At 44.5% G+C, this 13,795-nt stretch overlaps 1 protein-coding gene and 1 long non-coding RNA gene across 2 annotated transcripts in view; one reads left to right on the top strand and one right to left on the bottom strand.

Moving 5' to 3' along the window:
- got1 (glutamic-oxaloacetic transaminase 1, soluble) overlaps positions 1-12,210 on the bottom strand; it is a 43,900-nt gene extending 31,690 nt beyond the window's left edge. The window contains exons 1-2 of the mRNA XM_068002059.1: positions 11,835-12,210; positions 555-736 (exon numbers count right to left, since the gene is read on the bottom strand). Of these exons, the coding sequence (XP_067858160.1) occupies positions 555-736; positions 11,835-11,955 (303 nt within the window). The 5' untranslated portion in view covers positions 11,956-12,210. The remainder of the gene's footprint in view (positions 1-554; positions 737-11,834) is intronic.
- Positions 12,211-12,395: 185 nt separating this feature from the next.
- Positions 12,396-13,795, top strand: part of LOC137340277 (uncharacterized) — a 31,597-nt gene continuing 30,197 nt past the window's right edge. The window contains exon 1 of the long non-coding RNA XR_010966748.1: positions 12,396-12,503. This is a non-coding gene — a long non-coding RNA (uncharacterized lncRNA). The remainder of the gene's footprint in view (positions 12,504-13,795) is intronic.

Below are 13,795 nucleotides of genomic sequence, written 5' to 3'. Positions count from 1 at the left end.
TTTGTTAATTTTAGCCAAATTTTGGATGTAACTATAAAGCAGTTTTGCTGCTTTTGTCCAAAATTTAAAGCATCAATCAATGTGCAGGTGTGAGCTTGGCTGTCTGCAGACTGACACTCTAAATTTTGATAGGAACTGTTTCAGGTTTATAACATAATGAGGTTCTATTTAACACTGCCTTGTCCACTTAGGATAACAGTGCTAGAGCTATCGGTGTAAAATCTGTTAGCAGAGGAACAGAAAGACAGCATCAATGCAAAGAGCATCAATTCCACCTGAACAATGCCCGAGTTCTGCAGGACAGATATAACCCTGTGCATGTCCATTAATTCAAGACACATTTGAAACTGGGTCTTGTTTAAATGAATAGGGATGAAAATAAATTACGTCTGCACCTCCAAACAGGCCTATTAAGTTAATCACTGCTGTAACTGCACTGATAGTTTGATAGAATCCCTTGCACCACCAAAAACATCTCAAATATTCCATTACTTACACCACTTCCCAATTCAATATGTTTAAAAGTTCAAACCTACACAAATTGGGAGACTTACCCTGTTGTCTGCAATGGCAGGATTGTCCTTTCCGAGAGCTATTTCACAAGCACTTTTGGTGAATTCTGGAAGACCCAAAATGGGCATGTATTCATGATTAAGGCTGTCGTTACTAGCAATCTGTTGTTCCACCTTCTTCACTACAGGCAAGACCCATGGTTGACTTTCATTGGTACGATAAGCTGCAAAGGGCAAGCGGGAGGAAAGGAGAGACTAAATTAACAATCCTATTATTGAATACAGCTAAAGGACATTGCAGTACTAATGCACTGCAACTGCCTGTTGTACATGCCCGTCAATTCAAGACATATTTTAAATGGATCTGGGTTAAAAGGCGCAGGCACGATGGGCCAAATGGCCTCCTCCTGTGCTGTACCTACTATGATATGAAACGGAATGCTTAAAGATGCAACTTAATCACACATCTTGTGAACAGGGTTAACGTTAAATTCACATCTGTTGCTAGCTGAGCATAATGTAACGTGTGAAGAGACACTGAGCTGCGAGGCTGTAAACTGCAAGTCAAGAGAAAGGAAACAATAAAATCGTGGAACTCCATTCAAAAAAATTATAAAGATAGAACTTGGCATTTCACAAACTTTTCACAGCCAACTAAAGCTGCATATAACTTTTGTGCAGGAGCGTGCAGTTTATACAGTACAAGCATTGGGAATTTATCAAGGATTAGCAGTTCTCACTAAAAGATTGGTCACTACATCTTCATGTATGGGTTGGGATAGTGGTACAGTGTTAGTTGAATAGTGATTTTCCACAGAATGTATATTGATGTATGTGCATCGTAAATTGGAACTGTACTGAAATTTAAAGTTTGGACACTTAGATAATTTATGGAGATCAATATCTCAGTAGCTAATAAAACACCTATAAAATCCTAATGGGTAAATTCACTGCCTGCTGTGCGATTTAGTCCAATAGAACAGGAGGATCAGAGGTTCGATCTCCTTTTGTTCTGAGCTAGCTGACATAGGTCCGTCACACCTGACAGAATTGGCCTTGGCTGCAATTCTCAGTCATTCTGTAGGGTCAAAATTTAAGAATGGTCACTCAGGTGAAGCAGCCAACATGCATGGACACATACCCCAGTGTAGGTCTGCATCTCCAAGAGGAGAGAATAAAAACAAAATAATGATTCCCTATAATGGGAGTCTGGGATTAAGTAAGCATTAGGGCTTTTTGGCTGCAATAGGAAACTGACTGCAGATGGATTAGCTGTACTCAAAGGAAATTAATTTTAATATTTATAAGCAATTAGTAAATTGCCCAAGGCATTGCCCAGTCAGTTGATAAATAAGTTTTTTTTTAAAAAGGGGATGGAATTCAGAGATTTCAGAAACTCCGTCCGCAGAGTCGCCCAGTGGCAGAGCCTTCAAATTACATTATGACAGCTGACATAGCAAAATTGAATGGGAAATGCTGATGTAGCAAATTACAGTGCTAAATGCTGACAGAAAAGCATGACCAAAAATAAGGTTTGTGGACAGGAACTTCACATCCTACACAATTTTAAAAAAATATATACTAGTCAATCAATGATGACGTTGCACATCGAGGAGTCATGTCCTGAAGGGTTGAAGACTGGACCGGGGAGGGGGAAAGGAAGGAGGTGAAGGGAGGGAAAGGAAAAAGGAGGAAGAGAAATCAAGAGAGGAAAGGGGAAGGAGAGAGAAGCAGCAGAGGGGGAAGAAAAAAAAAGAGGCTAGGAAGGGATAATAGGAGAGGGGAAGGAGATAGGTGTTCAAAGAACTGTATCTGTCGGGGGAGGGGGTTTCCACTGCCCACAGAATTCAGCCTGTTGTGGGCAGGTCGATCTTCCAACAGGAACTAGACGGCTAAGGAATCTTATCAGGTTTAGAGCACATGTTACCAGCATCACAGTAGACATCACAACAGGATTGGGAGAACAAGTGGAAAAAATTTCCCAGCAGGAGGGGAGAGTCGGGTAAGCAAGGATCCAAGGGACACCGTTTACACTCCACAGGTGACTGCACAGGTGTCGGAGCACGCTGTGGGATTGGGGCCAGGCACAGGATTGGCATTGGGCCTGCCCACCGTGGATTGAGGATTTACTTTGAGCTTATTTAAAATTCACATGAAAAACCCCCACATTACGATGCTCCGATTAAAGGCCACCATATTCCTGCACTGCCACCCAGTGGCCTTGTGCAGGAACTACAAGCTGACTCTCAAGGTCAGAATACAATAGTGATGAATTTTACACTTACACAACAGAGATTAACACTAAGTGCCAATCACTGTACCACCTACAGATATAACAAGTATTGCAGGTAAATATTGACAACTTTTAAAATGGATTTTCCCATTAACAAAGCCGGATATACGATTTTTTCAAGGCACTCAGACAGAATGTTGCAATCAACTCAGCATTTTTAAGACAGAATTTTAAGAAAGCAGTGCAAGGAATATATATTATTATGTTGGGATTAAGTTAGTCATACCTAATCCAGCAACACAAACTTTGTGGAATAGCATGATTCATTGTAACGCTAATGATAACAAAAAGAGTGCTGTCATTATATCAGAAGCTTATATCCTCTTTATAGGATAGAGCTGCTTCGAGCGCAGGAGTTGGAGAATTATTGTAGGCTGGTGGGGTTGTGGAATCTGCTGCTTTTTGTGTTGCGGATCAGATTCCACAGTGCTAGATCACCAGATCAACGGGTCCTCTCCTCTGCACTTGCACTTTGGACTGGTTTCGATCGCCTGAGGGGGTCAGAGAGGAATTTTCCAGAGTATTTTTTGCCTTATTGGCCCTGGGTTTTGACATTGAAATATCAAGCCTTAAATGCTGAGGCCAAAGGACAAACAACTGATAGACGCCAGTAATTCACAGTAAAAAATAATACACAAAGCTGTTGCTCAGTGCACTTTATATACAGTTGTTAACTGCGGGTGGCTTAAATCATACTTCTTGCATGTGGAAGGATAGGGCAATGAGCAGGTGTTGATGTTAACACCAATGTGAATGCACTACTGCTTCCCAGAAGACCAAAGAAAAGAAAGACGCGCATTTACGTATCGCCTTTCACGACCTCGGGATGCCCCAAAGTGCTTTACTTTTGGAACAGCCAATTCTCGCACAACAAGTTCCTACAAACAGCAATGAGGTAAATGAGCAGATAATTTTTTTTCCCCCCAGTTGGTTGAGGGATAAATACTGGCCAGAAAATATTGGGGGAGAACTCTGCTGCTCTTCTTCAAATAGTGCCATGAGATCTTTCAAGTCCACTTGAACAGGCAAATGGGACCTCGGTCTAATGTCTCATTTGAAAGACGGCATCTCCAACAGTGCAGCTCTCCCTCAGTACTGCACTGATGTGTTAGCCTAGATTTTGTGCTTAAGTCACTGGAGTGGGATTTGAACCCACAACCTTCTGACTCAGAGGCACAAGTGCTGCCCACTGAGCCATGGCTGAGACTTCCTTTAATTTCAAACATTGTTTGGTCATTAAAATGACCGAAAATCAAAATGTTGAACCATCTGATCTCAACTAGTTTAGTACTACAGCAACCTGTGCCTTTATCTACGAGGGCATCGGAGGCGACAGAGAGTAGGGATAATGGGTAGGTACTCACATTGGCAGGATGTGGCTAGTGGAGTCCCACAGGGATCTGTCTTGAGGCCTCAATTATTCACAATATTTATTAACGACTTAGATGAAGGCATAGAAAGTCTCATATCTAAGTTTGCCGATGACACAAAAATTGGTGGCATTGTAAGCAGTGTAGATGAAAACATAAAATTACAAAGGGATATTGATGGATTAGGTGAATGGGCAAAACTGTGGCAAATGGAATTCAATGTAGACAAATGTGAGTTCATCCACTTTGGATCAAAAAAGGATAGAACAGGGTACTTTCTAAATGGTAAAAAGTTAAAAACAGTGGATGTCCAAAGGGACTTAGGGGTTCAGGTACATAGATCATTGAAGTGTCATGAACAGGTGCAGAAAATAATCAATAAGGCTAATGGAATGCTGGTCTTTATTTCTAGAGGACTAGAGTACAAGGGGGCAGAAATTATGCTGCAGCTATACAAAACCCTGGTTAGACCGCACCTTGAGTACGGTGAGCAGTTCGGGACACCACACCTTCAGAAGGACATATTGGCCTTGGAGGGAGTGCAGCGTAGGTTTAGTAGAATGATACCCGGACTTCAAGGGTTAAGTTACGAGGAGATTTTACACAAATCGGGGTTGTATTCTCTGGAGTTTCGAAGGTTAAGGGGTGATCTGATCGAAGTTTATAAGATATTAAGGGGAACAGATAGGGTGGATAGAGACAAACTATTTCTGCTGGTTGGGGATTCTAGGAGTAGGGGGCACATTAGAGCCAGACCTTTCAGGAGTGAGATTAGAAAACATTTCTACACACTAAGGGTGGTAGAGAAGCTTGGAACTCTCTTCCGCAAACGGCAATTGATACTAGCTCAATTGCTAAATTTAAATGTGAGATAGATAGCTTTTTGGCAACCAAAGGTATTAAGGGATATGGGCCAAAGGATATGGAGTTAGATCACAGATCAGCCATGATCTTATCGAATGGCGGAGCAGGCACGAGCGGCTGAATGGCCTACGCCTGTTCCCATATTCCTATGTTCCTAGAAAGCTGGTAGAATAATAGTTTTTTTTATTAAAAAAAAAGTAGAGAAAAGTGAATGAGCAAGAAATAACTTGGGTCACAAGGAGGAACATGGAAACCAGCCATTACAACTTGGCCATAACTAGAAGTGCTTCTCTGTTCTACTCGGCTATCATACTGCTTGGTACGGTATCCCGTTGTTTTAAATCCTGGCCACATAACCATCTATCGGCGGGGTTTTGACTTCGCAAACTGGCAGTTGTTTTGTTCTTCCTTTGACACTCTTGGTCAATCATCTATACAGTTAAAGTGATGAACGTCTTTGCACATATGTAACGTAAAAAGTATCAACTAAAAACAAATGGAACAATTCCCCTCCCCAAATTGCTGAAATCCGAGGAAAGGAGGAGATACCCAACCCTACCTTGCCTAAAGATGCTTCTAGCTCCCCACTGCCTCACTCCATTGGCCATTCTTAATGTGTAAGCTGACACAGTGTATCTGTGGGCTATTTGACTGTGGAAGGCATTACAGTCAAGCCCAGTCCTGCCTTCTCCCGACATTGCAGATGCACATTCCAGCCAAGGACAACGGATAGCAATCAGTAGCAGGTGTGCAATCTCCCTGGCTACAGGCATCTCAACTGCTGCAACACTGAGATCAGTTGCCTCAGCACATGCCAATGAACCAGCTTCCAGAATGTTAGCGTATAAATGGTGATGGGTGTGTTGCAGAGTATGCTATTCTCTTGTAGCATGCACTGAAATTAAACAGGATATTGCCATTTCAAATCATGCCTATCGGTTACAAGACCCTGCTGTCCAACACGACATTCAACATCGGCAAACAAAAAGCTGCTTAAAATGGAATGAAGTCACTCCCACAAACTTCATCCATGAATACTCTTTAACAAGAGGTTACTTCAAGGACACGGACAGCACCTCAGTGGAGAGAGAAATTTCTGCTTTTCCAATCTTGGAGGATAATGTTTTAACCCTTTGTAACAGAAGCAAGAATAAGGTCTCCTCTTCAGAATAGTGGGATTTTATAAATAAGGGTAACACAGCACAAAAACAAAGTAGTAATGCTAACCTACACAAATAATTTATTAAACCAGTTAGAATACAGTGTCCAGTTTTGGGCACCCTATCTTAGGAACAATGTCATGGCCAAGGAGAGGGTGCAGAAGAGATTTACTAAAATTAAACTTTACTTACGAGGAGAGACTAGGGAAACTGGGGCTCTTTACATAGAAAGATAGACGTGCATTTATGTAACAACAGGACGTGCCAACCCAAAATACTTCATAGCCAATTGATTATTTTCTAAAGTGCAGTCACTTGTTTTTGTAAGCAAATGTGGCAGCCAATTTGCACATAGCAAAGTCCACAAACAGTAATGAGATGAATGACCAGCTAATCGGTTTTGATGGTGTTTGTTGAGGAACAAATGTTGGTCATAACACGGGAACTTCAAGCTCTTCTTTGAACGGTGTCATGGGATATTTTACCACCCGCCTGAACAGATGCACCAGACCTCGTAATATGCTGTGTCAGATAAACAGCACTAAGCATCAGCCTAGATTGTGTGTTCACATCCTACAGTCGGACTTCAACCCTCAACCTTCTGACTCAGAAAGAATTCTACCAGTGAGTCAGGGTGGCACATGTTAGAGCAGAAGTTAAAGATCCAGTAGAGGTGTTCAAAATTATGAAAAGTTTTGACAGGGTAAATAAGGAAAAAGAATATTTTCACCAGCCAGTACATCAGTAACTAGAGGTTATTAGTTTAAGATCACCACTAAAAGAATGAAGGAAAAGGTTTGGAGAAATTTTTAAATGATTGTTAGGACATAGGATGCCTCAGCAGAAACAGAATCTATAATAGCTTTTAAAAAGGGAAGCAGACAAATATTTGCAAGAGGGAAAAAAAGTACAGGGAAAGGGGACCAAGTTGATAACTCCTTTGGAGAGCTGCCACAGGTATGATGGGCCAAATGGCCTCCTTTTCTGCTGTAAAATTCAATGATTTCACTGATGAAGATCTTTCCTTTCGTCACACAAAATTCTATTTCAGTTTCCAAAGTACTATGCTCCATTTAAATATAGTTGCTACCTAAATAGAGGACATACACTTGCTCATCTTCACCTCACCCCCCATACCCCTGCTCCTCCGGGGCCCACAAATATAATTCGACACTTACCTTTGGCGGGCCTCTTCAGTTCCATCGCCCGTGGGACTAGTTAAAGCCTGCACCTTGCAGGCTCCGATCAATTCCAGCCTAAAATGGCAATTGGGGTCCTATTTATGTCGTAAGACTTCGATTTCCATATTAAAAAGGGGCTCAACACCTGAAACAAGCAGGCACTTTGGACACCCGGTGGTAGGGCGCTTTCAAAATGGATTTAGCGGCATTGCCAGTGTTAACGGGAGCAATAAAGCTACTGATCCCATTTTGAGGCAGATACTGCCAGGCAAAATCAACCCCCTAATGTCTGCATGCAGACCCTCATTTTACGGATACAATAAATTCAGTTATTCTTCTGGTAGTCATGCCTCATAACTTTGTTGTGTGCAATGTAGAATGGCAGGAAACTAGATACCCACCACCCCTCTTCCTCATCAGGTCAGTTCAGCAAGGTTAGCTCCCAAATTATAATTAGCAATTGAAGGCAGCTTCTCAAAGAGCACAGTTGTCACTCTCAGAATTAGGACAGCTGCATTCTGCTACCATGACTTGGATTAATCGAGAAAATCTAACCAGACACTGGATTCTATGGAAGGAAAAAAAATAATTTTCTAAATCGCTTAGTATGCTGATAACTAAAAACAAAAGTGACTGAAAAATGTCAGTCATCCTGTACCAACAGAAGGTTATCACCAGTAGAGACAAATGGCCTGGTTAGATGGATGGATAGCAGGGGGAATTCTGCATCTACCTTCATTTGGTTAATACTGCAGGAAAATAGAAGCCACTAATTTCTGTACTGCAGGCAAGCAGAACAAGCTTTCAATGCAGCATTTGCTGCTGAACTCAGGAGCCCCAGTGCCAATGGAGATAGGAATTATGACCATTTGGAAATTAGTCCTTTATAGACTTGCAATATTTTACCATTTGTTTTATTCATCTCACACCAGTAGGGGGCCATCGGTATTGAATAATGCCCCTTTTACCCTTCAGAGTTGCCTGTGATGGCAAGTGGGTCATTAAGAGCCAACCCAGTGGCATAAATAACATAGCATCGCAAAACTGATCCCTTGTGTCAGAGGACTGAGTTATGAGGAAGGCCAAGTGGATCAGACATTGTTTCAAGTTAAACCATGACTAAAGGACAAGAGGGCTTGGGTGGAAAGGCAAGTTCAGGGTCAATGTTAGGAGGCATTAAACAAAAGAAACTTCAGAGGCAAAAAAACTCTGGGATTATCCAAGGGGCAATTAAGTGCTGCAATGGGCAGCCTGGATCCATTTAGTTTCTATAGAAGGATGATAAAGATGGGCTGAATGGCATCCCCCATGGGGGTGATCTAATTGAGGTATTTAAGATGATCAATGGAGTTGACAGGATAGAGAAGGGGAAACTATGTTCTCTGGTGGGGGAATCCAGAACAAGAGGGCATAACCTTAAAATTAGAACTAGGCCATTCAGGGGTGAAGTTAGAAAGCACTTTTTCACACAAAGGGTAGTGGAGATCTGGAACACTCTTCCCCCAAAAAGCTGTTGAGGCTAGGTCAATGGAAAATTTCAAAACAGAGATTGATAGAGGTTTTTGTTAGGCAACGGTATTAAGGGTTACAGAACCAAGGTGGGTAGATGGAGTGAAGATACAGATCAGCCATGATCTAACGGAATGGCTCGAGAGGCTGAATGGCCTATTCCTGTTCCTATGTTCCATCTGTATTTACCACTGCAACCTAAAGTCAGGTGGCATCATATCCGTCATTTTGATTCTGGCCGTAGATATGTTGAGCTCCCAGCCTACGTGACAGCCCAACAATGTGATTTCTACACTGCTGGATTACTCAGACCTTCCCCTGACATTGGGAAAGCTCTGTGACCCGAATAACAAGAACCGCAGTTGAGGCTGACAGTAACTACACTTCTGCAATCGTGGCGACATATCAGCCACCCACTGTTCAAAAGGGGTGTCATGGGAGCCAGCCTATGTTGCAAAATTGCCTTCATTGGAATAAACAGGATATGAAATTGGTATATTCATAAAAGAGGTTAGCCATAATTACTACAAGTTTATCAAACAATTTACAGCTCACTAGAAATTCTGCAGCACAGAATGTGGCAGATTAACACTAAAAAGCATATCTGAATCCCTCAAGATACCCAAGTCGCAAACAAGTCTATGTGGCAACTGCTTGCAGTTACTTTTGTTGTCAAGAAATTCCCTCCGTGGCCACAAGGTATCCATATATACCTTTGATTCGTTTTGTTTGTTCTGATAAAACCTGTGGTGTTATTCCATTTTGGATAATCTTTACCATCAGCAGCTATCACGAAAAGCCCAAGGTCAGCGCACTAGGAGTCAGTGATCACATGTATCACACCAACTGTAGCGAAATCACTACACATCTGGAGAGATATTTCATAAGAATCAAGAGTCAGTCAGAATAAGCAGTGTTCCAGATGAGACAGAATTAACTTAAGTACAATTTTCTTCAATGTTGTCCCAATAGGCTACTTTTAAGAAACTTTTAATCCATTCCTTAAAATTGCTCTCATCACGAATAACACAAGCCCTTGTACAACTCAAAAGGCTCTCTCCAGACACAGCCAAAGACTGGAAGGACAAAATCTACTGTGTAGTGCTTAATGGGTGCTCTGAGCTATGACTCATTTCACACACCCACCATTACAGTTCACTGAAATCGTACTTACACTGATACTGTAAATTTAGTTAAGAGTTCAAGTAGAGCTACCATCATGATCAAACATTGCTCATATTTAAACTACGCCTACAAGCCTGCAATTATTAGTGCCCCTTACACGGATTAGCTGTCTTAATAGCAAAGCAGGGAGAACCGCCATTTCTTTATCTCTCCACCCCCAAACTTCTTCCATGCTCTTCTGAAGGCATCAACTTTTGCTCGAGTACAATTACATGGGCACGAGCAACCCTTTGGTACCACAGCCAACTGGCCAAGCTCAATCTTGTGCCCTCCCAACATCCATACATATGGACTTTCCAACTGGAGTTGCTGGGGGATGATTAAGAGCAAGAACTTTGGATATTTCCCCTCCTACCCCATGCCAAGAGAGATCAACTGCATCTACCCACCACCCACGAACAGCTACCCAATCAAGACCAACTAAGCAGAGACCATTGATCAAACCTCAAACTTTCTTGGTCTCTATTGCCCCACACCACTAGGTGCTCAACATTAATCATGGTTTGACACGGTTGGACAATTTATTGGCCCATTTATCAAACACTTGACTGGCCCACATTACACCACATATCACAAATTCAGCAAGTGGCCAACAATCAGCTCTGCTTTTGCTTATATACTGGTGTTTTCACCTTCTTGAGACTACAGCAGCTGGCCAGTAAATTACACTATATGTGACAAGTAAAGAAATTCCTGCACTCTGTTAAATCACTGGCCTTACACATCAACACGATGAAATGTTGCCATAGCTAGAGCTGGGAGCAACCTCTCAAAGACCATGTTGGTAGCTGCAGTATAGGTGCCAGCCAGGCAGTACTTGCTTTATAGCTTGGCTCCACTCACATGGGCACAAGCAACCCTTTGGTACCCAACTGGCCATTCCTCAACATGTGTGCATGAAAATCAATGCGATATTTGACAGTGACTCTCCTGTCCTGCTGAGATTTAGGATTCCTTTTTAAAACAGATGCACAGTCGCACTAGAGTCACACCCCATAAACTGTCAAATCCAATGTCAGTGAGAGACAGCTTCTCGCTCTTCGCAGACAGAAAGACAGGTGGTGGTAGTCTGACACCGGTTCCCCCTAGGGATCGGGGTGGGGGGTCCGACACCACTCCCTCGGGGGAAGGGTCCTATCCGTAGTTATTCCGCTGATCTACAGTGGCTGCGAAGCGGCTCCAATGCACCTTGAGGATTCAAAAAGGAGGAAGCGGACACCCAACCACCTCAATCCGCGCCTGTGAACCGTTACCCACGGTTACGAGTCGGGCCCCGGGTCAAATCCAATGTCAGTGAGAGACAGCTTCTCGCTCTTCGCAGACAGAAAGACAGGTGATGGTAGTCCGACACCGGTTCCCCCAAGGGATCGGAGGGGGGGGGGGGGGTGGAGTCCGACACCGGTTCCCTCCCAGGGATCGGGGGGGGGGGGGGGTCCGACACCTGTCCCCCCGCCAGGGATCGGGGGGGGGGGGGTCCGACACCGGTCGTCCCTCCCCCAAGGGATCGGGGGGGGGGGGGGGTCCGACGCCGGTCCCCCCCAGGGATGGGGTCCGACACCACTCCCTTGTGGGAAGGGTCCTATCCGTAGTTATCCCGCTGATCTACAGTGGCTGCGAAGCGGCTCCAATGCACCTTGAGGATCCAAAAAGGAGGAAGCGGACACCCAACCACCTCAATCCGCGCCTGTGAATCGTTACCCACGGTTACGAGACAGGCCCCGGCTTGAGCTGAGGGGGCCGCCGGGGGGATCGATCCTTACCTCCGACTCCCAGGTTGACCTTCTTGGGGTGCGTGTCCTCCCTGAAGTCGGCCGTCAGTTTGAAGACGGCCACGGGCGACGCCAACGGCACAGCGGCGAAGAGCGAAGAGGCGCACGCCATTGCCCGGGTGAGGAGAAGGAGGGTGAGGGGAGGGCGGCCCGGAGACTGGAGGGTGAGGGGAGGGCGGCCCGGAGACTGGAGGGTGAGGGGAGGGCGGCCCGGAGACTGGAGGGTGAGGGGAGGGGGAGGGCGGCCCGGAGACTGGAGGGTGAGGGGAGGGGAGGGCGGACCGGAGACTGGAAGCTTCGAGGACGGAGCGGACAACCGGTAACCGCGCGCTGTGACCTTCAGAGCCGCTCAACCTAACCTGACGCTGTCATTGTGACGTCGCCCCTTGACCGACAGGACTTTCTGCCAATCTGCACTGCGGAGCCGGCCTCACCTCCCGCGCGATTGGTTCGCAGCCTCGTAAGGGGGGGCGGGGTTTCCCCGCGGCCAGAGTTCGGTTGTCACCCAACCGCCCGCGGTGTACCCTGGGTATTGCAGTGTTGCTAGGGGCTCCTAACAACAAGGACTTGTATTTATATAGCGCCTTTCAGGCAGGGAAAGGCTCCAAGGCGCTTCACAGCAGCTGTAATCAGACAAGAACAACTGCCACCGCGCAAAAGGTAGGTTGTAAGGAGCTTCTTAATGGAGGCGGAGAGGGAATTGCAGAGATTAGAGCCTGGGTGGCTGAAGGCACGGCCGCCAGTGGTGGGGGTGGAGGATGTGAAACGCAGAGATCTCGAAGGGTTGTAGGTCTGGAGGAGGTGGTGAGGCCATGGGGGGGGGGATTTTGAACATGAGGATAAGAATTTCAAAATTAAGATGCTGGTGGACCAGGTGCCAGTGTAGGTCAACGAGCGCAGAGGTGAGGGGTGAACAAGCCTTGGTACAAGTTAGGATTCAGGCAGCAGAGATCTGGATGAGCTCAAGTTTATGGAGGGAGGAAGATGGGAGGCCGGCCAGGAGAGCATTGGAACAGTCGAGTCTGGAGGTAAGATAAGTACTGATGAGGGTTTCAGCAGCAGATGAGCTGAGGCAGGGGCAGACACGGGCGATATTGTGGTGGTGGAATAGGCGGTCTTTGTAATGGAGAGCATATGTGGTCAGATAGGACATAGGGGTTGCGAACAGTCTGATTCAGGCAGTGCATTCCAGATCATAACAACTTGTATAAAATGTTTTTCCTCATGTTGCCTCTGGTTCTTTTGCCAATCACCTTAAATCTGTGTCCTCTAGTTACCAACCCTTCTGCCACTGGAAACAGTTTCTCCTTATTTACTCCACCAAAACTCTTTATGGTTTTGAATGCCTCTATTAAATCTCCCCTTAACCTTCTCTGCTCTAAGGAGAACAATCTAATTCTTCAATCCCAATTTGATGGGTTAAATCAACACAGCATTAACTGGTGTTGCTAGGAGATAGATGGATTGCCATTGTTCTGCACCTCAAGGATAGACAAAGGTCATCTTATAGTCACGTTTGAAGTTTGTTAATTTTATGTTCATACCACCAAATTTTGCAAATCAGCCCAAATTAGATAAGGCTACTTCTTTTTCATAACTCATCCTCTTTAGCAGCTTGACAATATAAAACATGTCTCCTTTCAATCTGCTTTTTTTCAATCAGTGCAAGTTCTGACCTGCGAGTCTCTCTGCATAGCAGAGAGCCTGAAATCCCGGGATCAATTTTACCTTTCTCTCAACCCTCTCTAATCCATTAACCTCCTTTGCAAGGTTGTCCACCCAACATTGTACACAATGCTTCAAATGTGGCCTCACCAATGATCTACAGAGAACTAAATAGCTCATTTAGATTGTATTATCAAATACCTCAAACTACACCATAGTACTTCATTAAACAGGTTCACATTAACTGGATGTATTTAGCAAATGAAGAACATTCAGATCCAAATTCA

Source organism: Heptranchias perlo, chromosome 21 (assembly GCF_035084215.1).
Source record: "Heptranchias perlo isolate sHepPer1 chromosome 21, sHepPer1.hap1, whole genome shotgun sequence".
Lineage (NCBI taxonomy): Eukaryota > Metazoa > Chordata > Chondrichthyes > Hexanchiformes > Hexanchidae > Heptranchias > Heptranchias perlo.
The sequence above is the reverse complement of the archived record's forward strand: the minus strand, read 5'-3'. Positions and strand labels throughout refer to the sequence as shown.